At 37.3% G+C, this 27325-nt stretch overlaps 2 protein-coding genes across 14 annotated transcripts in view; one reads left to right on the forward strand and one right to left on the reverse strand.

Moving 5' to 3' along the window:
* Nucleotides 1–27325, forward strand: part of LOC100645012 (probable beta-hexosaminidase fdl) — a 38670-nt gene that overhangs the window by 6226 nt on the left and 5119 nt on the right. For 2 of the 7 annotated variants that reach the window (XM_020864469.2, XM_048408855.1), the window contains 4 exons: nucleotides 10032–10099; nucleotides 22009–22152; nucleotides 23249–23347; nucleotides 26491–26753. In XM_020864469.2, coding sequence (XP_020720128.2) covers nucleotides 10041–10099; nucleotides 22009–22152; nucleotides 23249–23347; nucleotides 26491–26753 — 565 coding nt within the window. In that variant the 5' untranslated portion in view covers nucleotides 10032–10040. Of the gene's footprint in view, nucleotides 1–10031; nucleotides 10100–17819; nucleotides 17839–20151; nucleotides 20259–22008; nucleotides 22153–23248; nucleotides 23348–26490; nucleotides 26754–27325 lie in introns of those variants that run through there. The other 5 variants (XM_012312153.3, XM_048408856.1, XM_012312155.3 and 2 more) reach the window with 4 other exon arrangements.
* Nucleotides 6051–17294, reverse strand: LOC100645638. Of its 7 annotated transcripts, XM_048408859.1 has the most exons (7): nucleotides 14466–14550; nucleotides 13964–14169; nucleotides 13663–13787; nucleotides 13407–13599; nucleotides 12392–12583; nucleotides 8902–9058; nucleotides 6051–7570 (listed from the first exon to the last, which is right to left on the reverse strand). In XM_048408859.1, exons 4-7 carry the CDS (start codon nucleotides 13436–13438, stop codon nucleotides 7235–7237), a joined length of 717 nt encoding a protein of 238 aa, XP_048264816.1. In that variant the 5' UTR covers nucleotides 13439–13599; nucleotides 13663–13787; nucleotides 13964–14169; nucleotides 14466–14550; the 3' UTR covers nucleotides 6051–7234. The 7 variants fall into 7 exon arrangements, with proteins under 7 accessions (XP_048264816.1, XP_048264815.1, XP_012167537.1 ...); XM_048408858.1 differs by having other exon boundaries at nucleotides 13407–13787; nucleotides 14466–16854; XM_012312147.3 differs by lacking the exons at nucleotides 13663–13787; nucleotides 13964–14169; nucleotides 14466–14550 and adding an exon at nucleotides 16926–17294.

The raw sequence follows: 27325 nt of genomic DNA on the forward strand, positions 1-27325 counted from the left end.
CACAATTAATAACATTGTTCAAGGTTTTGAGGGCAATGAAATCGAGCGCAATATCGGAAGAACGTACTTGGCCGGATTTATTGAACGCGTGCAGGCATGATAAAGTCTTTGACGCAGAAACTTCGTCAATAGCAATGATAATAGCTTCGTCGAAACTTCGTTTATCCTGGTTGACTAATGAATTGCAAATACAATGAATTGTTCTCCTTTTATTTAGGGACGAAAACATTTATTTATTTATTATTTATTTAATTCGTCAATATTTATCTACTAGATAGTTAAATCGTTCGGTAGAAAATTACAGAACAATATAAATCAAAGAAAATAGAATTCGGTGAATTTTTCAATCACAGTTACCCATAACAAATAGACTTATCGCTAATTAACGACTTATTTACAATATTTCAAGCGTATAAATGTTATATTCGCTTGCATTTATCTACGAAATTATTTGCTTTAAACGTAGCTTGATTATAAACGGGTTAAAGTTTATCATTATTTTAATGAATTTATGCTAACAGCAAATCATTTGATGACGCTTTAATAGCCATAAATTGCGTGCTTTTTAATTTCTGTCTGATTTATTGTCCAATAATTACCTCTGCAATATTTCTTTATATATTTCTTCCTCCAAAAGGAATATTTGGATTATCGATTCGCTTTTACTTCTATGCTTTATCATTACGAATTTAAATGTCGAATTTATTGCAATATCATTTGACTACACGCGTTTTATCGTATTACTGTATTTCATTAATATTCATCCAATGTTTTATGCATTGTAAAATGTCTGGATATTGATTAGCGATAACGTATACGCATTCTCTGCACGTTTACGCCTTTAAACTTTTCATAGATGCATAAAACTCTGCAGTCTAATAATAATTAGCTTACCTGATCATATTTTACACGGAAGAACGTGATACGGGAACCGTTACTTTTTCGATAATCGATCGAACAAAACTATTCGCTCGTAATTCGTGTTATTAAGTTCATCCCTCGAGCATTTTCCAACGATATTGTTTAAAAATGGCAAATAATTAGCAATATTATAATACACGTGCCTTGGTGGATACTTTGTTATTCGACGACTGGCCTTGTAGCTACCGAATGTGTTTCGCTTTTAAAGGAAATTGCAAAATGGTCTTGGTATAAATCGTGAGTTTATTATCGTTCCAGCGAACCAATTGTTCCATGAAACTTAAATGCCTTGGAACTTTGTACTATTTAATTTCACATCGATTCGTAATTTATTATCACGTGCTGTCCTCGTTATAACATTTCGCTTGTTTCTGTCTCTTAACGTTGGCTTGGAATTTTACTTGAACGTAATCTTCAGATACGTGGAACTTGAAAATTAAAGGACCGATAAATAACTTTATTACATAAATTCGTTTATCCGTAGAAGATTTAAAATAAAACCGATTAAATATTACAGATAAATATTTATGACACCTACCTTAAAAAACACAATATATTAGCTTCGATGTTTTTGTAGAAAAAGAGATACCATCGAGAGTTCTCCTCACACCAATTGGCTTTTTATTTAATAAAAATGAATCTTTGTTTCGGACAATTTTATCCTGGATAAACGATAAATAACATAGCAACAATTTGTATTTGTATATAAAAGGGAAAGAAATGTGTTAGAAAACGTACGAATTATTTGCAGAATATTTTCCCAAATGTAACAAAATAAGTAACCAAATTTCCTTTTTTAAAAAGTGGCCATTTAATTTACGATTACGATGTTAATCGTTATCTGGCGAATTCGTGAATTGTCCTTTCGATTGCAGTGACTTCCCGCGGCACGAGCTTTCCTTGCTAAAATAATTACAACACGGTTCTTTGTTAGTCGCTTTCACCGTTTCGAGGGCATACACGAGACGAGGAAACGACTCGAGACGATCTTGGCTCGCGTGCCATTGTCTTTTCCGCTAGTACTTTCGTGGATCGGTTATTTGTTCGAGCAACTCGTCTATCTGAATCGAAATGGAACGAGTTTCTTATCCGGCTCGTGAACAGAACGCATGTTAGACCGACAAAAGTTAATTCGTTTCGTTTGCCTTCGGTTACTTCTTCCCCTGTAATTTTAATATATTTTATGCCTCTGCTATTTACAAGAAATTAATCTCACAGAGAACAACAATTTCTATGTAAATATTCTACGAAGGTATCCATATTTGTCGTAGAAAATTTTACCACTTTCTTATACCGCGTAGAACTTCATCAACGATTCAAATATGTTTTCTCGTAATTAGTTGGCTCGGAAGGAAAGGATTCGTCTTCGTCTGGCTGAGAAAATATTTGTCTTTTTCTTACTGTACAAGCCGGTTCAACGTAAAATTCACAGAATCAAAGTTCATATGGATACGTTTAATTTCACATTTTCTAGGTTTTAGATTTTATGAAATTTCAGAATGTCTTACATTTATTTCAAAGTAATTTCAGAGGCCTGTCGAGTCTCGTTTAGGTAACAACGATGACAATTTAAAAATAATTCAATGGATTATTTACGAGAGAGCTGCCAGATAATCGTAAATATTCATTCGTCAGACGTTTCCGCGAGTATTCCAATACTTTCTCCGTAATAATATCTAAACATTCGCGAAGATACTTAGATGTACAGAACAGATTCGATGCGTTCTTTTTCAAACGAGAGTGGACCAGAATAAAAGACAAGTAATACGCTTTACGAAGTCGCCTGAATCGAAAATATCCTATTAAGTGATAGGAGGAAAATACGAGGAACCAGTGGAACAAGGGGTGAATGGGGTGGAAGTCTTTGAAAAGCCAACCGGTTTTCTCCGGTTCGTTGTTTAAACCCGAAATCCAGCGACGTTGTAAAACACGCGATTATTCTGTCGTCGAACGGTCGACGTGGATAATGAATCAGACGGTGGCACCATTACGGCAAGGCCAATTAATCGAAACATATTACGTTCCTGTTTGCAGTGCGTCAGAAATATACGCGAACTCGTACGACCTGTTTCTCGATCGTTCACGGCCCGTGAATATGCGTTAGGCGACACGATACGTACATCCAATGGTCGATTATTAAAATTACGTTAATTATATTCTATAAGTAGAAAATATTATGCAACTCTTCTATTTCATATCCTTTGGCTTGGAACGTTGGTAGAAAATTTCCTAGTTTACCGGAGTTGGAGTAATTTGACAAATTCCAAAGCGATACCGTAAATGAGTTGTCAGATATGTGAGAGACGATCGATATCTAAGCAAAGCTGTAATTAATCGAAAACCATAATCTACTGAAAATCAAGTTTCAGAGCCTCATTTAGGTAACAACGATCACAATTTAAAAATAATGGAATGGATTAGTTACGAGAGAGGCGAAAGATAATCGTAAGTTACGATCGATATTATACCAAACACTGATTGATAGAAATTTTTCAAGTTTCCTCGTTTACCGGATTTGACAAATTCCAAAGCGATGCCGCAAATGAATTGTCAGATATATGAGAGACGATCGATATCTAAGTAAAGCTGTAACATATTAATTGAAAACCATAGTCTACTGAAAATCAGGTTTCAGAGCCTCATTTAGGTAACAGTGATGACAATTTAAAAATAATGGAACGGATTAGTTATGAGAGAGGCGGAAGGTAATCGTAAATTACGATCGATATTATTCCAAATACTGATTGATAGAAATTTTTCTTGGTACAATCGGTTTCTTTCCTCTCGAAGGAATAAGCCTTCGAAGAAGCGAAGCACGAGTTTACAACATCGCGGATCGTTTCACAGCTCGTTTTACGATTTCCTCTTTCGTAACGTTCCGTCGTGACAAAAAAGGTTGCTTTAACGGGCGTGAAATAATTTATTGTCACGAATGGCAATCCACTTTCGCAGCCGACCGGAAATCGTCGATCCGTTCACGAGGGTAGTTGCTGAACTTCCGACCCTCCTTCTTTTCCAACCGACAAGATCGGAAAATGATTACACGCCGAAACTTTTCTACTCTCGATCACGAACTTTTAAATAAGGTAGCCGTGGATCTCGTAAATAGTTCCATTCCGGATGATAACGAACGACCTACGATCAACTTACCGTATTGTAATAATTATACTGATATTACGCGATTTAAAGGTTATTTAAACGCCTTTACATGTAGATATTACAAATACGATACTTGAGATACCGTCGAGTACACGTCACCCTAATTACGGAGGCTCGAGAAAGTATTTGAACTGTTGTTAAAACACTTGATGAACTACCGTTATGCGTAATATGAAGCATTTTGCAATTTTATCAGCTCTATAACGAGATACGACTATCGTGATTTCACTCTATGCACAACGCATACAACTACGCTTGAATCACGAGGAAAAATACACGGATATAGATAAAAAATAAAAATATAATCGCGACAGAAAATGAAGATAATTTGAGACGATTTAAGAGAAACGATTTCTTTTTCTAATTTATCAGATAGGATTTTTTAAATAATTGCGGTTAAAAAAGGAAAATAGAAAACATTATTTATCCAAAAGACTTGAGTACAAAACAAAGTTATATTAATGGGTATTGTTTTATTATACGCTATGGAGGAAACATATGAATAAACAAATAAACTAATATGTCGGTTAATGGCATTAGCTGTCTCGAGGGATTGTCACAAACTCTACGGTGATTAGTTTTATGCTAATTTTGCATACTGCTCGACGATAACATATCGTTTATCTTGGATTGCAATGTGTATCCGGTCCCGACGTCACACGTTTCGGAATTCGTTGAATGAAATAACTATAGATAAGCAATAACTATCTGAAACACGGGAATACACTTTGAAATTAACTTGTCACCGCGTAATCACTGACATTAAGGAGACAATTTACATGCTTGTATTATAATTATAACATGTTATTTAGTCTCTGACTGATAAGCCAGATAATAATTCATTACACTTGCAATTTTAAAGTGAAATTTTATCATGTTGTTATATATCTATATATATAAATGATGTTACTATAATGTACTTATGATTTTATGTTTTGACTGATATTTTATTCGCATGATAAGAAATTGGGAATAGACTAAACTACCTTTCCTCTGCAAGATAAATATTCCTACATACTTCGTCAGATATTCGTCGTTTGTTAATTTTTAAACGGAACAAGTCTTACGCTCGAATCGAATAATTCATATCGCTGTTTTTATCTACTATCGTATGTATTATCAGAAGAGATATCACGAATTCGAATATACAGAATTTTTTGTTGTTCAAAGCACGATATCGAGTCACTTCGTTTATTTATTATTTTTCTATTTTGTCCATTTTACCAAATTGATTTTCTTCGATTGGAAGGAAACGTTCGATATTTTCGTCGCTATCGGAGCCTCGCGATATTTTCCTTAATTTTCTTTCCCTTGCTTTCACCATTGAAACTAAAAATATTCTTTTCGGAACGAGAATAAATCATCGAAGAAACGTGGCAAATCCAAATTCGTGGAATTTCTCGTCGCTCAGACAACGATGTATTAAATCCTCTCGCTTATCGCGCAATTTTGTCAGATTGGTTTCCTTCGATTAATAGAATCCTCGCGCTGCACACTTTTATCGATATCCGAACCTCTCGCCAAAACTTCTTTCAATCCTTTTTCTCGTGTTTTCCTCACCGACAAAAGAAATATGTTTTCATAAGCCGTTTCGAGGACTCCGACCAGCCACGTTAACTAACACATAGACGAATTCGCGACACTCGATCAGCTCCGCGAACGACCATAAACGAAGGCGTAATTCATGCCCGCCTAAAGTGGTCTTTAAGCTGATCAACGATATGGTTGAGGACCACTAAAGTGGCCTTCACTTGCTGAAGGATAAGATCATCGATTTCTTGCGCTCTCTGCGTACTATTTCAGCCGATGAGAAGTTTAACAACGATCGCGATCTCTCCAACGGATATCGTTGTTTCTGTCTCTTTGTTTACGCGAATTTACGCGATTACGATGGATTCACTGTAAACAGCTGCTGCGAATGTATCCGACATTTAACACTGTGGATAGTTGGAACAATTAGCACGCCTGGATTCTCGAATGCTCGTATGTTATATATTTTTCGCATTTATTTAGAGCAGGTTTACACGTTACATGAAAATTGATGAGAATTCGAGTTTCTGGATGATATGAAATGAGATATTATGCAGGATATTCTTTGGAATACGTTCGTTGAACGATGTTGCTGAATTCTCGAGTTTCGGTATTCGATTTAATGAAACACAAATCAACATTCGTCTAATCACATTATATTCACAGATAATAATTCAGTAATTCACAGATCAGATCTCACGGTTTCAGAAAAGTCGAAGGATTATCGACACCTGATTCGCGGACTCCATTTCAATCGTCACTGTCTCCTTTTTTTTCTCAAACGGCCTGAAGCACTTTTGTTCCACATCAGTCGATACGTAATTTTTCATTCATCGCAAATTCGATTAGAATTTTAACGTCGTCCTAAATATTTATCTTCTTCTCTTTCCTTCTTTAAAAATCACAGCCGAAGATCGTTCTTATCAGGCACGTAATTTCGAACTTGTTCTCCATCGTCTCCCATAAATTCGATCGCAAGATCGAACATCCACAGGTGCTTCTATTCATCTCAATTTTTTCCTCGAAACAAACCTCTCTTCTTCGGAACCAGAAAAAGAACGCGTACATCTTCCTTCTAAGTAACTTGGAACATATCGATCGCAAACTACCCGATCCCGATTCCCGAGCAATTTCTCATCTTCCATAAGTTCGCTCTGTTTTTTTTAAAATTCCGGAATTAGATCTAAACGTCCGATGCTTGTCAACTTACAACTTCGTTGCTCGACGAATTCTTCTCTCGAGATCAAAAACGAAGACCAGAAACTTCTCCTTCAAACATCCTCCAACTGCTTCGCTTCAAGTGTCACTCTTTTCTCGTCCTGTTCCCTTGGATTGTAACTTTCAGAAATTTCAATTGCACACGGTCTTGCTCGAGTCGCAGTCTGATCCGTCGGAAAAGCTTCTCTTCGCGACGCTGTAAACACAAGGAGGCAAGGTTTTCCCAAACGTAGGTAGAGAAGTGGAGGCGCAAAAGGGAAAAATCAATGGACCTAACTTCCTTCTTTCCAATTCCTCGACGTTCCAATCTCTTTGCTCTACTTGAAGACAGATACGCGAAGGAACGCGATCGATTCGAGGAATCGTAAAATTCTTCGGGATCAGAGAGGCGTGTCGGTCGTCATTGTTACACGTAGCCGTTCGCGTCCAACTTTAAGGCGGCTTCGTAAGAAGGCAATCCTTCGTCGGAGATTTCTTGTTCCGTGGCCTCGTTGCATTCCGTGGATCTCACGGTCGTGCTCAAGCTTAGTAAGGTAGACACCATGGGAGGGATTATAATTCCTGGCGTCTCTGCACCTTCGGGCTTCTTGTCGATGAAGTTGGGCAGGCTTCTTGAGTCGAAGATCAGACTGTCGTAGGTCGGCGGTGGTCCAGGGCCAGAGTTTGGCGTCACAGGACACGAAAGGGCGCCGTAGGTGCTCTCGTCCAAGTTTCCCTCGCCTGTCGATTGTCTCTCGCAGCACTGAAAAAACGGACATCGATATCGAGGAGTTTTAGAGTTTAGTTTTAGAACTTGACGGAAATCGAAACGAGATGAGCCTTATTTCGCGAGAAGCAAGCCTGCGATTCGAACGAAATAGTCACGAGGCAGTATGCTAATGAGCGTTTAAACGCTAGACGATTAATGTCCACGCGTCTAACAGTGAACAATTAAAGCTTATATAATCGATACGCGAGTAATTATTTAATTCGTGCGAAATCTGGTCAATCGCACAAGACGAAACATTCTTAGAGATATCACGGTAGGAATTCCTCGAGGATGACCTATTTTACTTTTACTTAAAATTTTCATCATTTTTTGTTTTATTTTTTTAACTTTCAGCTCCTCTAACTTTCCTCGTGAATTAATCTAAAAATTGTCAGTCTTTCGACAGGGACGTAACACACAGTTTTCATTGGATAAGAGTGCGGACGAAAGCCGAGCCAAGCGTGAAACGAAGATTCCTGATCGATAGGATCGTATTAGTTTAGCCAGGGTAACCGCAAACGATTTCACCGCAAATGATAGAGCATCGCGCGATTAGTCAGTTATACGGCATAATATAATCATCGCGTAATATGTTCGTATCGCGCTTAGCACAAGGCCGGATTAACCTGAACCTTAACAGGGTTGGTTTTCGTCGAAAACGAGGCTACCGATTTTAGCTATATCCTATCTGGAAATACGGATAAGATATCCGTTTCTCAGAACGATCGAGTAGATCCGACCATCACCTAAATCCAGCTCGATCTGATCGGGCCACGGAAACTTCGGTTCGCGTGTGCTATTTTAACTGAATCTTACATAACGTGCCGTTTAAGTGCACCACGTTCGTGAACGCGAATCATAATGAACACGGTATATACAGTACTTTGCGTTGATAAATGCTTGAAATTACGACCGTCGTTTTCTCAAAGTGAGATCTTGCTATTGTTAACCCTTTCTGCTTGCCTTCGTGATAGTTGCTCGAGTCGAATTGTTTCCAGCGGAGTGCACTAACCCTTCGTTGACCCGACTTATTTCTATTTCTATATTTTTCGTCATTGTCGTTATTTCGAACGTCAGATGAGAAAAAGTCGACGAAGCTACGTTGTCAGATTTTTTACACAGGCCAATCGATCTTACGTTGGCGAAATTATCCTTTCGTCTCTGTTAAATTATACCATTATATAAATGAAAATTTCACCGTGTGAGAGGAAAATTTTTATTTCAGAAGAACGTTATAGTCGTGGTTAACGTGAAATAAATCGTCTATTCGTTTAGAGACGTGTCAATTAAGCAATTTGATGCGCATCATGAGAAAGGTTACTCACAGCAGCGTGCGCTTCCGTGGTGAAGACCTCGAGGCTATGCACGTCTGGCTCTGTCCTCCAGTATTGCGGATACTCTTGCGGTCGGTTCTTCCGGATGCTCTTGTGACAACAGTAGCACATCAGTAGGACGACCATAATCACGCCGCTGAGCATCGCCCTGCAAGAAAACAGAGCCCGTGCCGCGAGTTAGAATAACGTGAGCGTGTAGCCAAGAGAGAAATGAGACCATCGAGCGTATATTTATCGCGCGTCAACCTCTTCCCTCATAGTTGTGTGGCCGTTTTAAATCATCTTCAGCCACGGTTCATCCTGTTATCGATTTTAGACGAGATTCGTAGACGTGCAGCCTCTCTTGTAGGATGAATTTCGTCGCGAATTAAACGACGTACTCTTAAGACTTTTATAATAGAAATGTTGATTGCTTATGAATGGGAGAATTACGTATGGTGGATTTAGAGGAAATCTAAATATACAAAACACGCGTAGAATGCAGGAAATATAGCGGCGTATAGAAACGCGTATGTTAAAATACAAGGTAAATTTCTCATGAATTAATTATCCTGAATCGTTCGTAATAGAAAACTTGTTTATCTATACGAGGAAAGAAATTTAAATATGTTCATGAGAATCTAGAAAATACATATAATTCAAAAACATAGGTATAATACGAAGGTCAAAATACCAAGTATATACCGACAAGTTTTTATTTCAATAGTTATGTAAATCTATTTATAGTGTTTTTTCATGTGTGTATTTACGATAGAAATTCGCTACTAACAGCAACACCGTGATAAATGAAGAAAATAGTTCTCAAGTAACGTATCGTGATAAACAGCTACAGTTAATCGAATGAGATCTAAATTATGGGTTGACGTACGTTCGTTTCGTCTTTATTCCCTATCCAACCACAGTAAAACGTGCATTTCAATATTTTAGAACATTTCGTTTAAGTCGATCGCTCTAATATCGTTTCAATGGTATAATATATTCTGCAAAAATTTGTTTCGTAGTGTGACCGAGCGACGAGTTCCTTTGAAAAGCTTTTAGCATCCCTTAAAATTCCACCCAATAAAAAAGTACTAGAAATATAAAAAATAATCGATTTAAACGAATCACCCTCTATATTGTAGGCGACAGAAATGAAAAGAAACTTCGAAATCAAGGTACAGACATCAAAGAAGCTGTTCCTCCGAAAAAAGTGAGTAAAAAAAAAATCTGTCGCTGATTGATTTAACACAAACTCAGACAGCAAAATATCAGTGTGGCTAATATTCGCTAATGTTAAACTTGGAGATTGTTGTTGCGAGTGCGATAATCGCTTTCACTCATCCTCAAAGTGTCTTTAATGGCTTTAACGCTTTTTGAAAGTTAGAAACTTAAGCGTAATGGCAGACGGTAAGCAACAGTCTCCGCCGTTAAGAGTCGTTTCACGCGGATAAAAGGACGAGTCTGCGATTTCACGGTTCGTCGAGACGATTTCTGCGACCACGAGCTTCGCCATCGTGGCAAACCGGTGATTCGATGGCCGTTGTTTACGATACGCCGCATTAAATGATCACGGCTACTGTAATACAGTTGTTCCTGCAATTATTACGGTGACGGAGCCACTTCCTGTACAAACCGTTCTCTTTATGAGTCACGAGCCAACTCGACTTATTTCTTCAATGAAAATTACGGAATTGCGATATTTTCAAAATTTACGACGTCAGTTTTGATACAATTTGTCGAATTTTACAGTCGTTCGAGGATTCGTGAATTCTCTTTCTTTCTTTGCTACATCTTTAGTATATAAATAACGATTTCATTATAATAATTTTGAACGATTTAAATCAAGTCGAGCGTAGAATCTTTCTCTCTAAAGAATCTGTCTAAAGTTGTTTCAAAATTGATTGAAACGTGCTTCGTTTATTCCAAATTGAAATTACGAAACTTATAAACTCGTCCAGAGATCCGACCGAGCATCCTCTCTTTCAATTTCCATCGAATTTTCTTTTCTTCTTCTTCGATGAGATTTTAGCGTTTCTACGATGACATGTTCGATATTGAATGAAAGTTTCGCGAAGTTTTTTAATACGAAGGCTCGCTATACTAAGTACGGTATGTTCTGTTTACTTCTTTTTCTTTTTCTTTTTTTTCAAAAAGTTACTTGCGCGTTTGTAGCGTAAAAAGTTGAAGAAGATGATGAACTTTCGTTGCTTATGCTAATCGAGTTTGAGAAACACTGATCTAATGGTTTACTCAGTAAATACGGTCTATAACATAGAAAGGAGGCTAAATCGTGCTTACCGGATGTTATCTTTTCTTTGCTCGGCAGGGAAGAACCGTATGAAAGTTGCGTGGACTTTAATCAAGCAAAGAGACGCCGTTGGTTGATTAATATTATAAATTGCAAGTGATTTAAAAATAATAAACCTATGGAAATTCATCTCTGGCGTCCTTAATTATTCCTTATCAGATTCTCTGTTTAATCATGTTACGAAGATAATTTAAAATTTAAATAAAGCTTATTTACGTCGTTCGTTGTTACATAACACCGATCGATGAGTTAATGAAGCCGTTGAAAATACAAATAGCTGGAACAACTCATCCTGAAACGTATTGCTATTAATAGCACTCGAACATCATAAAAATGGTTCAATTAAAGGTCGCTCGATCTAGAAGTAACTGAAATAAATTTTCTACAGTTATCTAAATAAATAAATTGATTCCCGACGGAAATATTCAATGATAAATGTACCAACTTTCCTAGAAACATTTCAGATAAATCCTTCGTAATTCCGTAGAAAAGTGTTTAATATAAATTCACAGAGATTTCGTAGAAAAATGTTCGAAATAGGCTCCCGGTAATTAATCTATTTCCATAAAATAAGATAACTATAAAATAAAGTTTCTCGATTTTCTTTCTAATTAGATGAGAAATATTTAAAAGGAAATTTAGTATCGTGGAAAGATATTCGATGGTGGGATTCGGCAAGAAAATATATCAAATAAATTCCATATTATCATAGCAGAGGAAAATATCTAAAGTAAATTTCTTTCCATAGATAAACATTGGCTGAATTCCCCGCGATATTGTAAAATAAATAGCTCACAGTCTTGAAACTAAATTCTATGTAATATTAACGTAACGATATAGAAAAATATTCATCGATAAATCAATGATCGGGTTCCACGATCTGCCAAATATCTACAATCGGTTCCTTGTTATGACTCTGTAGAAAAGAAATTTTAAATAAATTCTCTGCGTTTATTTCTGCATAGAAAAATTTTTCATTATTTCATCGAAGAAAATTCCAGGCAAATTCTCCGCCAAGGTACAATAGAACAAAATATTACCGCGGGATACCGTTCGACTAAATCGAAAACACGTGTAAAGTTTCCCCGTGTGACGTTAGAGAGTCGTTGAAAGCTGTGGATTGCGGGATTGTGTATCGCCGATCGAATCGATCGACCGGTATTGAGTATCGTGCATCGAAAGCCGGTTACTCACCCGCCGAGAAGAATGTTAACATTCCCATGCAAATCGGTCTCGAAGTGACTCGTCTTGCTAGCCGCTCCGCTCGCTGTCGTGGTGACATTGTATTCTGGTAAAATGGCATCCTCATACATGTTCGTGCTATTACGCTTGTTCGAAGTAGCTTCCATAGCGGCCAGCATTGTCATCGTTCGCCGAAACGCGGTCCTGAAACGTTCCTTTTCTCACACGGTTTGTCCACTTTTATGCCTGTTCTAAGAACCACTTTGCGTATCGTGTTTTACGATTGAATTCTTACGTTTTATATAACCTGATAAATCTGATAAAGCATCGATGTTCGATATTGCCTACAAATCTGTACGAACCGTGAATATTTATCGAAATTGACGAGCTTGAGATTTATTTATGACAAGGATAGACCTTAGTGTTTGTTTACAATAGGTTCTTGTTATTGTTATCATTTATTAATAGAACGATTGTAAAGCCAAGATACACGCACAATTGTGTATATATCCATACATGATGCAAGAAATAAAGGAAAATAGAAAATACGAAGAGAGAAGTAGAAGAAAAGCAACGATAATAGCTACATAATACGTGTGTAGCGTAAAATTGGATATAACGTAATCGAAAAAAATTCACCAGCTAAAAACATAATTTAGTGTGTGCGTAAAGCTGGATATATAAAGATTTCTTAGAACAATGACTAAAGAGTGCCACGGAAAATATCTGTTTCATTTGTAAGCGTACTATTGATTAGCTTTAATTTATTCGAGTCTTAATCGGGATCGTTTTAACTGTTTTTAAAATTATAATAAAGGCAGATATAAAAGTTGTTTGAAATTTTCTAAAGGAAAAAGATAGAGAAGCGAATTCATTTTCGCTGTTGAGATTCACGATTTCCTCCTAGTCAATGGTTGAGACACAACTATTTTTTAAAACGATATTCGTACAAGAACCTTTTGAAAGTGGTATCGTGGTTTATCGATCATGCCCTTTGCGGAGATTCCAGCTAAAAGCCACCCCTTACCTTTTCACCGATGGATTCGAGTCGTAGGACATTTTGGAGCGTGTTACTGTAGTCACGATATACTCGAGGTTGGTGGTACCGTCGTGTCGTTTCGATGCCTTCCTGACGCATTTGCATCGAATTATTCGGCCTTCGATCTTCCTGGCTTTCCTCGATCAAAATGCTCGTTTTTGTCGCATACCGCAGACTCTACCTGCGCAATTTTAATTCGTCTTTTTTTAGCCTTTGATCCCCTGTCCTCGCCTTCCCTTCCAACCTGTTGGTCCGCGTTCCTCCGCGATAGTTGACCTCGTATGGTAGCACGAACAGGAACAAACTGTTTTCTTTTATAGTTTCATTTATATCGAAAGATATTTTTAAGAAAGTCGGCTTTGGGATATTCTATAATATAAAATATTTAAAAAGATCCTAAGATCTGGAAGAAATTGTTTGTCATAAGAAGCTCAAAGCATAAAAGAAATTTTAGAATGTTAGATATATATGTGAGTTAGGTATGTGTGTGAAGTAACACTTTTAGCAGACATAGGATTCGTTTGTTTTGTCCATTAGAATCGTACTTCTCTTAATGGTAGAATCAGTTTCGATGTAGACGATAATACGTTACTTCGATATCTTGTATATCAACAAAGTTGGAACATTAGCGTGCTGTCGATCGAACAACAAGATAATTTCCCGAAGCCTGCGGATCAGCTGCGCTCCGCGGTTCGATTTTTTCACAAAGGAAAACGATAGAGTAGTTCGTTTGTTCCAGGACAATTTAAGGCTAAAATGAGAGAAAAAAATATAAAGAAAATTATAAAATGCGTAGACTTTTTACAGAATGGTCTGTCGTTGTGACTCGTAATTGAATATATAAACAGTCTTGTATACTCTGCTGCGATTTTACACGTGTAATAATCTTATTAACAGCTTTGACGTATGAGAATTATTAACATATTAACTGATTTTAAAGAATACATTTCCTAAAAGAAAAATCCTAAAAACGATTGAGAAAACTAGTCTTATAGTCGTAATATCCATCGTAATATTGCTAATAGTAGCTATAAAAGTTAATCTCACCTTCGATTAAATTTTATTCCAACTTTATTCCGACTCTGCTAATAAAAACGTATCGTCGAGGATTAGCTAGATTGAAGTTAATAACCTGTAATTGGTCAGGGGAAAAAGTAATACGCGATCGTGACGAAAGAAATTAGTACGGAGGCGAGGTGAATGGAAAGCTTCGATTAAGATTAAATACAAGGAATTTCATATGGAAATTAAAATACGTCCCAGTTTTATAGACGCACATTCCCCAATGGAAAACAAAGCGAATATCTTGAATACAAGCATGCATAATTAACTCCTTGACACGGTATTAAAATAGCCAATGGTGCGTCGTGTATATCAAGATTTCGTGCGACTTTAAATTTTTCATTCGCTTATCTCTCTCTCTCTCTCTCTCTCTCTCTCTCTTCTCTTTCAACGATTCATTTCAAACTTCTGCTTTTAGATATTAGAATTTTTTTAGACGATCACTTTATTTATTTTGGTTGATCTTAATTGCTCGACAAATTTTTTATTTAAAAATATATTCTTCTAGACTAATTTCCTATTTGTAGTTAGAAACGGGAGAAAATGTGATAAGTACATTTTTCTTGATTTTCTGATTTTTATGACATTCGGTGACTAGAAAGAGACGTATTTACCCAACTTAATGAATATTAACCTGCCTGACTAATGTCGTTAATATCGTTTAAATGTCGAAAACGATGAGATAAAGACACGTACTTAATTGGAAAATCGAATGGAAAAGTAGCTTTGACGTGGGGAAGATTGATAACATACCGAGGTTCAAGACTGTTCTCTTGCAAAGAACAGGAAATGTGTTATTATGTTTTTCATCTATAGCCTAGATTTCTTAGGTTAGAAAATTGCGTATTCGATAAAAGCTTCGTAGAAGCGGAAAAAGTATAAAAGAGGTATTTTGTTTCCTTTTATTGCATAAAATGTCTGATGCACGCGATGCAAGATAAATATTCGAACGAACAAAGCTTCTTTATAGTTCTTGCGCTGTTTGTTTCGTCCTTCACCGGTATACGATCGATTTATGCCAAGCCTACTCAATTGACGAAACTTTCAGCTTAGCGGACTATGAAACGATACCTGACGACCTTTCTTTTTTAACGTCGTATAAAAAGACACAAAGTTTATGATGTAATATGAAATCTGTAATTAAAAACGGATTATCACGCTAACCATTCACCCGTTAATGAACGTTATTATTAAATCGAAGTATTCCAAAATATGTACAACATCGTCGAGTACCTCTTTCTCATCGCGATTTTTTCTTTTTTTTTTCTTTTTAACGTAACGTGCATGTACGACGATCAATCGGTTGCAATCAAACCATCACGAATAATTACTATCATCGGTTTCTCGTTATATTCGTCGCCAAACATGCACCGTCATTTTGTATTCCGTCGTATTTTTTTTACGTTTAAAGCCTGATTCACACCGATACAACGTTTCAAATCTTCTAGCAACAGCTGTGGGATCACACTTGGTCAAGGATAATTTAAAGATAGTCATTCATCGTTGAAATGACTACATAACTCATCAACCTACTCGGTAGATCGAAACCTACACCACCGCCCTCATATTTAATCTCACTACTTCGACAAGAAAGATCGAGTTACGAAGATATAATGGATGATACAACAAGCGTTACGATCCTTTTTATATTTCACAAAGCTTGTGCCTCTTTGTTTTCTTACCAACGTTGTCCTATTTTTCCATTGATTATTTTACTTAAAACCGTAGGACGCAATGGCGTTAGGCTGGAAGGCTAGCGGTTTATCGTGAAAAATTTACGAAATAAATTTTTTAACAGACATTGGCTTAGACTAGACCGAAGAAAAAGAAGAAGAAGAAGAAGAAGAACTTATGGCTAGAGTGTAGATCTTTATGCAATTTCATACTTTTATGAGTATAGCTAAAGGAGAATAGGGATTTGTTTCCTCCATGAAATATCGAAACGGATATTTTGCTTCGAATATTTCCTGCATTTTTCCATATTATATGTAACTTTTTTCACTTTGACATTTTCTACAATTACACGAATATCCGCAACGTACTTATTAATCGCCTTGGCATACTTGATTCAGCTAGTAACAGACTATGAAACTACTACATCATTAATGCTAATTGAAACTTCTGGTTCTTAAAGATTATGCATGGATAGTTAAATATTTGTACATTCTATCCGCGAGTCTTTTTCCTATTATTGCCTATTTTACCGCGGCATAATGGTATTAAACTCACACTTTGTAACCCAAAATTTTCTCTCACTTCCACGTATATATACATCTAATCCCAACCATACTTCCAAAATACCGGAACATTCCTTCTATTCCTTCTTTTTCTTTTTTGTTTTCTGCACAGAATAGATCTAACGCTATCAAATACAGTCGACGTAAATTACCAAACGTATTTTCCACGATGGAAACGCGGCATAAAGCGTGCACGACGTGTACGTACAAGCGTTCCCTTGGTTCCCTTCGGTACTGTTGCGGGCCACTTGCGTTCTCCATCGAGCCCGATGTCGTCGACGACGACGACGACGAAGGATCGCGAGATTAAAAAAATGAAAAAAAAAAGTGGGGAAGAAATGGTTGGACGAGGAACCCGATCCGCTCCCGCGACCGTTTCGTTTCAAACTATTACGCTGGTCATATTATACGCGTTGCCTGGCTACCAGTCGAGGCGACGCCGCGACGTTCGCCGCCGGCGCACGCCGCGAAGCGTCGTGACGCCTCGCGTGGCAGGACGAACCGATCCACTGACGTAGAACTGGGACGTGGCGGAACTAACAGGGCCAAGGTGTCTACATTCCACCTTTCCATAACCCTTCGTAGTCCGCGATATCCTCGAATTTTCGTTCCAATTAGTTTCCTTTCGTTTCGTCGTGTTTCTAACTTTAGCAACTTGTGGGATATGAGTGTCTTTAAAAAAAATTCTGCGCCCTATTTACCCCTCTATGATTCACGTTTCCAAAAATCCTTTTCAATCCTTTTTAAGCCATAAAGAGTGTATTCCATCGAAATATCACGCTTCTAGGTACAACAATTTAGGCTGCACGTTGATAAACCGTTGTGATTGACACGTTGAGTGTCACTTATTTGTGAGTCACTTTTGTATTTTATACATCTAGATTGTATCATATTATATCAGAATCTTGAGTAAGAGAGCGTATTCCACAGTCTGAATCGTCGCTATTCACGTTGTTACACTTAGCTTCGATACATCCAACGATACTTGTGGTTGTTTGAGGTGTCCGGGTAAATGGCGTGTCCAAAAGGAAGAGGATTCCAACGTTTCGTCCAGCATCGCAGTTGACTAGATGAAGATATTAGCACTGATACCGGTGGCCACCAAGAACAGCATTAACAGCGTATATTATATTATATTTCACATTTTATATTACGCATATACGAATAGTGTATATCAACGTGCAATTCGCAATCAAATTAAAATCGTATTGATATCGTACTTGATACGTTATCAGTTTGAAGATAATTCAATGTCAACACTTAGCCGAACGTTATTGCGTCTATTAGAGTTTGAGGCTTCGCGAGGTTTCAGTCAGCTTCGTCGGGATTCGCAGGATACGCTATCAATCCTTCGTATTCGATCGTAGCGCTGTTAAGTACAATAACGTTGTTAAGCGCGAAAACCCAAACTGTGAAAGCGTCGATGATTCTCTTACGGTGCTCTTATGGTTCGATATTGTTATCAAAATAACGACCGTTAGAAAATAATCTGTGATAATAAAGGAAAAAGAGTTACATGGTAACCTGAGGTAGAATCGCGGGTTATAGAATCGTTGAATCCTCTGACGTTGTGAAACATAGTGTTTTGCTAAGTACTTAACATAATTTATCGAATTATTGCAGTTGAATTTGCGAGCTGTTTAATGTCATTGTTCATTCGTTGTTCAGCATTTTTCATTTAAACGATATCTTGGAGAACTCGGACCGTACCATAACGATGCAGGCTTTCGGTTTATCGCACGTCCAAAGACCTACGAATTATGGCTTCTTTCGCTACCAATGAGTTTGCTATTGATTATTTGATATAGATCTGTGGATATAACGCGATGGAATGCTTCTTTTGTTTATTTAGAACGTTTTATTAGTTTGGATACGGATCAACGGTTCTCACGTGATATCTGAACATGGGTATCATTATTGATGCCAGGAGTCATGGTTAACAGCATTCTACTCTATGATAGGGAATATCAGCTCGATCCGAGACCCGAGAAGTTCCCAACTGACTTACACACGAACGTATGACACGATAGATGTATAGTAGTATCATGACAAATGTATAGTAGACATGTACGATATCACAGGAGCGGCCTGCAACTCGAATTAGTAATGCAAACAGCATATGCAGTACATAAGATAGTTATACGGTATCTGGCTAGGAGATCTGATAATTTTTTAGATTCTTAGAACTTTGTAACGTTTCTGTTAAATTAATGTTATTCTAACATTGTGAATTTTAAATCTCCGAATTCGATTGAACGTTAATTGTCCACCCCTGAAATTACAACTGCCTTTTAAAATCCATTTGAAATTACTTTAAAATTTAGTTTACATTTTCCCGAAGCGTTGCTTGCATATGATATCACAAATAATCTTATCAACGTGATCAAACGTTCGTCAAAAATTCTAAGAAGGAAAATCTTCGAATCCAATGAAAAAGAAATCAACGTTGGCAATATCAGTGTCGTCTAAATTACCGTGCTTCTTTTCTCAAATCTTTTGCAAATAATATTCCATGCAATACAGTTTGTATTATAATTACTGCTCCCATTAAAAAAAAAATTAACACGTAGCACTCGGTTTCTTCTTAATCAGTTGTCTGGCCAGGAACGACGAATTATTTTCGTGGTACACGACACGCCTTAGAAGGGGTCACGAGACCTAATTACACAAAAGCGTCGTCCCCAAGTGTGAGTCACGTGTTCCACCGACGCCGGAACGTGTATCGAGATGGAACAGCACGTCTGCTTGAAACAAAAACCTTTTGTAAGCACGAGAACTTTTCCGTTCGAAGAGACGTCCCCTTTTTGGGGACGTGCATTGCACACCTCGACTCGCACGCCCTTTGTGCTAAAACGTCCCCGTTTTGTTGGGCAATTCTACAGAAGCTTGAAGGTTTAAATTCCCGCGTTTAAAAAAGCAATTCGTTCAAGTTTTCCTTTTTGTCTTTCCTATCGTCGTACCGGTGAATATATAACGTTTCAACGAAGATTCTCAAAATGATAAAACATAAAATTCTCGAAGAAAGAATCTACGACTGATTTTTGCCTTTCGTAAACAAATTATGAAAGATTATTACCCAAAAGAGAAACATTCTTATTGATATAGCGTTCACTGTATACCACGAAGGAAGCTATCGCTAGTTTAATCAATCAGAAACACAAAAGACAAAGGCGTACTTCGTACAACCGACTCTTTCTCATCGGTCTCCCCTGTCTTCAACCCCTGCACGACAATCGACGTGTCCGCATAAAATTACCGTGAAACTTTCGCCTGTCCTTCGACTCAATTTACCATATAGGTTTGTTCCAATCGATTCTCGGCCAGCGGTTGTTCGTTAACACGAAAACTTGAGCCTCCCGATACGCAATAGCGGTCGAGGCGAAGTTAGTCCACAGTCCACGGTTAGTAAAGGCGAAACTACGGAATAAGTCGCTACACGCTGGTGCTCGATGCTTCGACATACGGAATACCGTTTGCCGTTTTCATTGAAAACGAACAATTACTCCGTACTCGATACTTTCTTACGGAATTATGTGCGAAGGTAAAAAATAATTCCAGTCGATTCTCCATTCATTTTTATTTCGATCGGCTAACGTCGGAAAGCTACCGCTTCGTTTTAAATCCTCCGTCAGTTCAGTCATTTTCGACTCACTTAGTCGCGTCTTTTTCATTACTTAAAAATCTCTTTTGCAGAATGACTTGCCGATCGATGAATAAGTTTCTCTTAAATTTAATAAATATATTTAGACCGCAGATTTCTACGCACTTGCAGCATATTTGAAAGCGCAAAATTGCACAGAATACAGTTAATATGAAATAATATATAAGATATCCAGAATATCAGTTATAAAAGGGATCTTTCTTTTTAATTACATTGGCAAAAATTCGTCTTAAAACGTCAAAAGTCTTGGAGCTTGTTGGCGCGATACACGAGAGATTCGAGGATCACGCCAGAGTTAGTCAAATATCGAAGTAGTGTCTTCTATGAAATTGCTATGGTTGGTCAATCGTTTGATCTCTTGGTGCGAGATTAGGCTTGGAAACTCTGCCAGTTTTATTTCGGCTTAAACGTAAGCCGACTCACCGAGATTCGCGATTTATGGCTTCGTTCATGACCAGAGTAAATGAAAGTGTAATGGTCGGTCGATTCTCAGAAAATAAATCGCTAAGATTCGCTAGAAAATTATTTTAATAGGCAACGTTCCATCGGGTAATAGCTTGGAAGCAATTCAAACACTGTTTTGTTTATCCATGTCACAAATGCGAAAGATACACGCGATAAATAATTTATATCCTCGACTATAGTGTAAAAATCTAAGTGATCCAAAGAAAAGGAAAAAAATCGATATCAAAGTAAATATTAAATAAAAGCAAATATGTACAATATGTACAATATGTACAATCAATATGATACGATACCGCACTTTACCCTCGATAATTTTAGAAATCAATATTTCACGAACTCTCGTATTTCTCGTGCAAATAATCTATTAGGTTGTCCGAAAAGCGTCTTTCTTTTACAGACACGTCTTTTACAACAACGCATCTTTATACAAACATGGAACCTAATCTAACGTTGTGATCTTTATTTTGATAGAACAAAATCGATCATACGCAATTCGATAAAATAATATAAAAGGGAAAATGTTGTGCATCCATTATTTCCATTATTTTATAAAACGAAAGAAACTTTTCGGACGACCTAATATAAAATATAAAAATACTATTATTCATAAAATTTTCTGCTTGGATTATATCTTCCCCAAATATTTACTCGCGTATTGGCGTGAGATACGGAGCTTTGCTAATTCGAAAAAAGTAGTTTTATTTCACCTATTATTCCGTAGTATTTAACATTGATATTTATTCCAAAGATTATTTCATCGTGTTATTTATTACATCGCTGTGTTATAAGGATTGAATTGATCTAATTATTTTGCTTAATAGTATATATCTGCTCGTTAAGATCATTTTCACGACTCAGAGAATTCGACTATTGTAACTTTTAAGATTCTTCTGTCGGACACCAGCGATTAATTCGCATCTTGATTCGATAGCATAAAAAGAACGATATTATATATACCGCCAGCCATTAAGACACCTACCGATATTTATTTTCATTTTACTTTCATAGCCTTTATTTTCCAGTTACTTGAAACATAACATAACGATCCACTAATTATTATTAATTATTATTATTCGCTAATTATTATTAATAAAATGTAAGAGGAAACTCGAAAAAATTCCATCACGCGAAAATAATAACGAGTTGCAATTAATTTGTTTTGCAGACTGTCGAGGATGGTAGGCAGCGTACCGAGCGGATGGATGAGGAAGATCCTCCTCTTCCTGGTCCTGATGACCGGGGTCCTCCTCATCGCCATGTACGCGCACGCTCCGCCGCTTGCTTCTCTCCAACCGTTCTCGTCACGACGGTGAGTACGCGATAATAACGATGCACCGGGTAGCCAGGCGAACGAGTCGATACTCGGTCCTATTATCGTCTATTAAGCTTCACATGGTCGCCGTGCCGTTCTCGAGACGCCCGGATCGGCGCCATTCGATCGAACATTCTTTTACACGCCGACGACGATCTTATCGTTCCCAACAGTCGTCGTGAATCTAATTAGAAAGAAAGAATGCAAGGTTTCAGGCTTTTATCTTTTTTTTTTCCAGTTACGTCTCGTCCTTTTTATTTTTGTTTCTCGTCCTTATCGGTTCCCATTATTGATCCAATTATTTATATACGCGATGTTCGTGTTATTGGTTTTTAGAGGAAAATAGGAAGGAACGAAATTTTATTGTCCCTCTTTCTTATACGTAATACGATGACTTGATTTGGTTTCTTAATTTATCGTTGATTTTACATAATGACGAAACTACGAACGTGGTTAGATTAACAGCTGTAATGTGATTTCTGTGAAGGGTTGTTGATAAGAACACGGTAGGAACGCGTTATAAAAACGGTACGTTTAGTAAATTTTTGTACTTAAACTTTCCTTTATAATGGAAAATTGTAGCTGTCAGTTGGAAATAATTCGTGGCCTTCTCATTAAGCGATAATCGTGACAAATTAAAGAAAGCTATCGAGGCCATCTTTTTTGCATGTGAAACACAGTGGAACTCCGTCCTTTCGTATTTTTCTTATCGATGGAAAAAATTGCTAATAGCGTGAAAATATCGCACAAAATAACCCACGAAATTATTCACATAACACTTATCGCAGAAACTTTTTACGGATAAGCACTATTCGAAACACGAACAAATTTTAGCTTTTTACGATATACCGACAAAATTTTGAAATATTTCGTACAACGCGCGTAATATATTCGGAAAAATGTTCCATGGCAAATGTTCGAGTAGTTTCGCGAACCACTTTATATTTCTTTGCTTCTTACGATTCCACGAATCCATCCCATGCCCCCCCAAAAACGGACAAGCCGTTATTTATTTAATGTTTATTTATGCCTTTTGTTGCCGCATATCTCGTTTCGTTCATTACCTCCCGCACAACCGTGATCGACGTCAAAGACTGAAGGAGTTGCAACGAGGCTTGGTTACTTTCCTGGTCGGTAATGAAAGCACGAAGAAACCCGAGGAACGGCTCTACGAGTATCTGGAAGAGCCTAGGTAACGTCTTCCTGGACCCGGAGAGATGCCTGTATTTGCTAAAAAGCTTTCTCTTTTTTGTACCTCTGCCCAAGAAGTTTGTCCTCCATCTCCAAACGCCATCCGTGATTTTTCTTCTTCCCTCGGAGGATGATCCGTCATCCGCTTCATCGACTGTTCTTTGGGACACCAGCTGGCGCCCGTCTGCTTCTCTTTCGTGCTCTCTGCATGTTCATTTATCCGTTCATTTCAACCTTTGACCATTTCATTTGAATAATCTGACTTGATCTTTTCATGGTAGTCGTCGTGTTCGATTATTATGTATGAAGGAGAAACGGATTTTTAAACGTTCGAATGTAATGTGATTGTAGGTATTCGGATATTTGGCAATTGTTAATTCGTCTGTGATTATCATTATCGTAGATACGTTATCAATTCGATTTGTACGAATAAGCAAACACTGCGTGTTTTACGCAACCAGGAAAAACTACATACGTATATCGACGTTCCAGTGCAACGATTATGTAACTGCGGGAAAATGACTTTTCCAGAGACGAAGAAAAGTAATTTCATTTAATAAAAGTTGGAATTAAACGACGAAGGAAATGTTTTATAAGATTACGATAAACAACTTGATCTCACTTGCCGTTATTGCTGCGAAGTGCGATAGCCAACAAGGTTATTTATATCTCGATAACGACGTTACCGCGATGTAGTGGCTAGGAAAATTATGAAACTTTTATAGTAGAGAAATTAGATATGCGTGAAACTGGTAACGCGTTTATCTCGAAATTTTCACTTACGTCATTATTACATTGGGACGGCGATACGCATATCCTTTTAAAACGTTTAAAAATAGAAGAAAAAGTCAGAGATCAAAATTAGATGTTGTTTACATATTCAATATTGTTGCACTACTTTTACCTTCATACATCGATGCAATTACAAAGTATAACAGCACCTTTTTTTAACATACTTGTTGATGCTGACTCATGTGTTACGTCAATTCAGTTATTTCAGTTGGAAATATGTCGTGACAAAACTACTTGCAATTACAAAAGTAAACAGAATATTTATTGAACGACTTTACCTAAGAAACATTAATTGAGCAGTACGTTTGCGATAATTATTAAAATACAGACTATATCGAAATAGAGAGACTAACAAAGAGGATAAAGTTCCAAGAATATAAGGTAGTTATTAGTTGCAACAATTATGTTAAGGGGAACCCCTTGTATAATTTTTCTCGTACGTACAAATCAATTCTTTACATCGTTCTGTGTAATTATAGAAGTATTACGGTTGCACGATATAACAGTAAAGAGTATTTAAAAGAACTGTCTCTCTTCGTGAATCGCAATCGTCTCTTCCGTTGCAACGTTCTCGCCATTTTCCAGCCAGGAAACGCAAATAAATCATCATCATTGCGTGACTTGTTCCTAGACGGTTTATTTAATTGGAATCTGTATATACACGTATTTTTCAACGGTTGTGAAATTACAAATTAACAATTACACCCTTTAACGTTTCGCTCTTATCCACACGGATAGGATTACATCTTGTCGTAAATTAAGCCATAATTGACGTACTTGCATTTATACACTATACACGTTTCAGGAAACAGAATAATACTTGCAGGAATCATGAATAAGTCGTGAACACGTCGTTATCCAACTTAACGCCTTTTAATTAACGAGAGATTCTTTGAAGAATACGAGTATAATATCGAGGGTTCCTTTTTTAATATTATACCAAGACTTTCACGAATATTTGTAATTTCATAATTAAGCGTCTCATGAATATTTATCAGGTTGATGTTATCTGTTCGATGGTAACATATATTTCAGGTTGTGCTTCACACGCCACTGCCTCGATCCTCGTCTTCGTTCGACTTGCATTTCCCATCTTCCGAGAACCTGCCGATCTATCCCAAACGTTTATCTGATCTTCGTGCTGGATCCTTGTTTCGATTATTTTCCAAATATTTCTGTTTTGTCGTCTACCAAACTGGAAATAGGTCTCTTAGACTTCGCGTTAATTTCGCAATCTCAAAAAAAATCAATAACGAACTTTGTATGTACGTTTTTATATTCGTTTCTCTATGAATCCTTAGAATCAACGAAATTCCAGCGAAATAAACGAATTATCGTTGGCTCTGGAGTAAAAATCTATTTCTTCCATTTTGCAATTCTTTTTTAACGCGTTCACCGAGTCAAGTGCTACGCTAGAAATTCCTGTAATTTCGAAACTTAGTTGAAGAGAAATCAATTTCAGTTACACCGGTATTAGTTCTTGCAAATGTAAATATGGTATAGTTTACTTTCGACAAATATGAAACCACATGAAACAGATAGTAGGTTTAGATAATGAAATTATATCCAAGTGTTTCTTCCCTCAGGTAACAGTTTTCATTTCTAATTTTACTGAATTTCACTGGACGCTCGAGGTTTATAAGAATCGATCGATCGGTTATTCGTTGGTCACTTCTACGCCCGTAGATCTTAGTTCTCCACCTTATGAATCTTTATCGCGGTCTTTCTTCTCCCTTCTTCGATTTTCCCCCAGCACTGCACCATTTTCCTATATGCACACGTCACCTGGCACTCAGTTCCTCGTGTTGTGTTTCTCATACAATTTTTACTGTCGGGGTATTTTTTCATCTCACTGGCAAAAAACATATCTTTCACCGCGTCGAATAATAGCACGCCATTTATCTTATCGCATATTCATTTGGCTTTGTTCGTTCACGTAACATTTATTGCGCGTTGTATCTTTTTCATATAAATCTCAAGACGCTTTTGATACAAATGTTCGAGACGATCGTATCTCAAAATAAATCGGTTTCTCCAATAAAGCTTGCGAATATAATTATCATAATTTTATGAGCAACAGTTCTAGAGAACGAAGGAAGAAACGAGAGAAAGAAAATACCGACAATAAAATATAAAAGCCACCCTCGTGTACGTTCACCCCTACCATTGGACTCGTACCGCTTCTACCAACCCTGTCTGTTTGTCTGGCTATGTTTCATCGCAAATTATCCATTTGGTGCTTGTTAAAGTATCGTAAAATACGACGTTCCAAGGAAAAGTTAGGATAACAGGTGAAAAACAAAGGCAAATCGATGTCTTCTTTAAAATCTAACGATTCTTGTTGGATCGCAGAACGTTTCAGAGTCCGTGGTCCTGGGCCTGCGTCGCTGGAAGATGCGAGAGGAGAGCGGTCAGATCTTCGAGGACCTCATTGGCCAGCTGTATCGCCCTCTGCGGCGGAAACACCAGGCTTCTCTGGCCCAGACCAACCGGAAACGTGTTCCTGGGCGAAGATAGCGTGATCATACATCTGCAGCAAATCCAATTCGTCACGGTGAACACTAGCGACCAGGAGACGAAGAATCTGTTGGAGCACGCCAAGGATGTTTTCATCGGTGAAGATTCAATTTTTTATTTTCATCGAATATTGTTATATAATTTTATATTTTTTATCGACAAATTATGATAAGGAGTTTATTCACGAATGGACTGAATGTTCAAGCAAGTCCCTGATCGAAAGTCTCGGGACAGTAATTCGTTTATTAACCATTTTGGGACCAAGACTCGCAATATTGGACGCTTTGTGTTGTAGAACGATATCGTGCGTTGTGGCTGGACCTTCTTTTCGCGTCAAGTGCAAACAAAGCGACGAATGACGCAACGCATGACTGTGGATCGTCGATGATACATGACGTAATCACGTTTCGTTACTTCGGCAATGAATTTATTTCACTTGTTTGTGAAGACAAAACGCATCTAACTCGGTCGAACGTGTATTCGAAGCAACTCCTATACCCGAACTATTCTCATCGAAATGACATAATTTAGTTCCTAAATCAGTCGTTTACCATGTAAGATTCAAACCATCGTTTGCTCCTCGTAATCTTTGAATATCCTCCGAGTCAGATTGAGGGAAGCTAATTAGTATTTTTCGTTTCTTCTTTTTAAGCGAAGAATATCGACTCAG

This window comes from Bombus terrestris, chromosome 9, assembly GCF_910591885.1.
Source record: "Bombus terrestris chromosome 9, iyBomTerr1.2, whole genome shotgun sequence".
Classification (NCBI taxonomy): domain Eukaryota; kingdom Metazoa; phylum Arthropoda; class Insecta; order Hymenoptera; family Apidae; genus Bombus; species Bombus terrestris.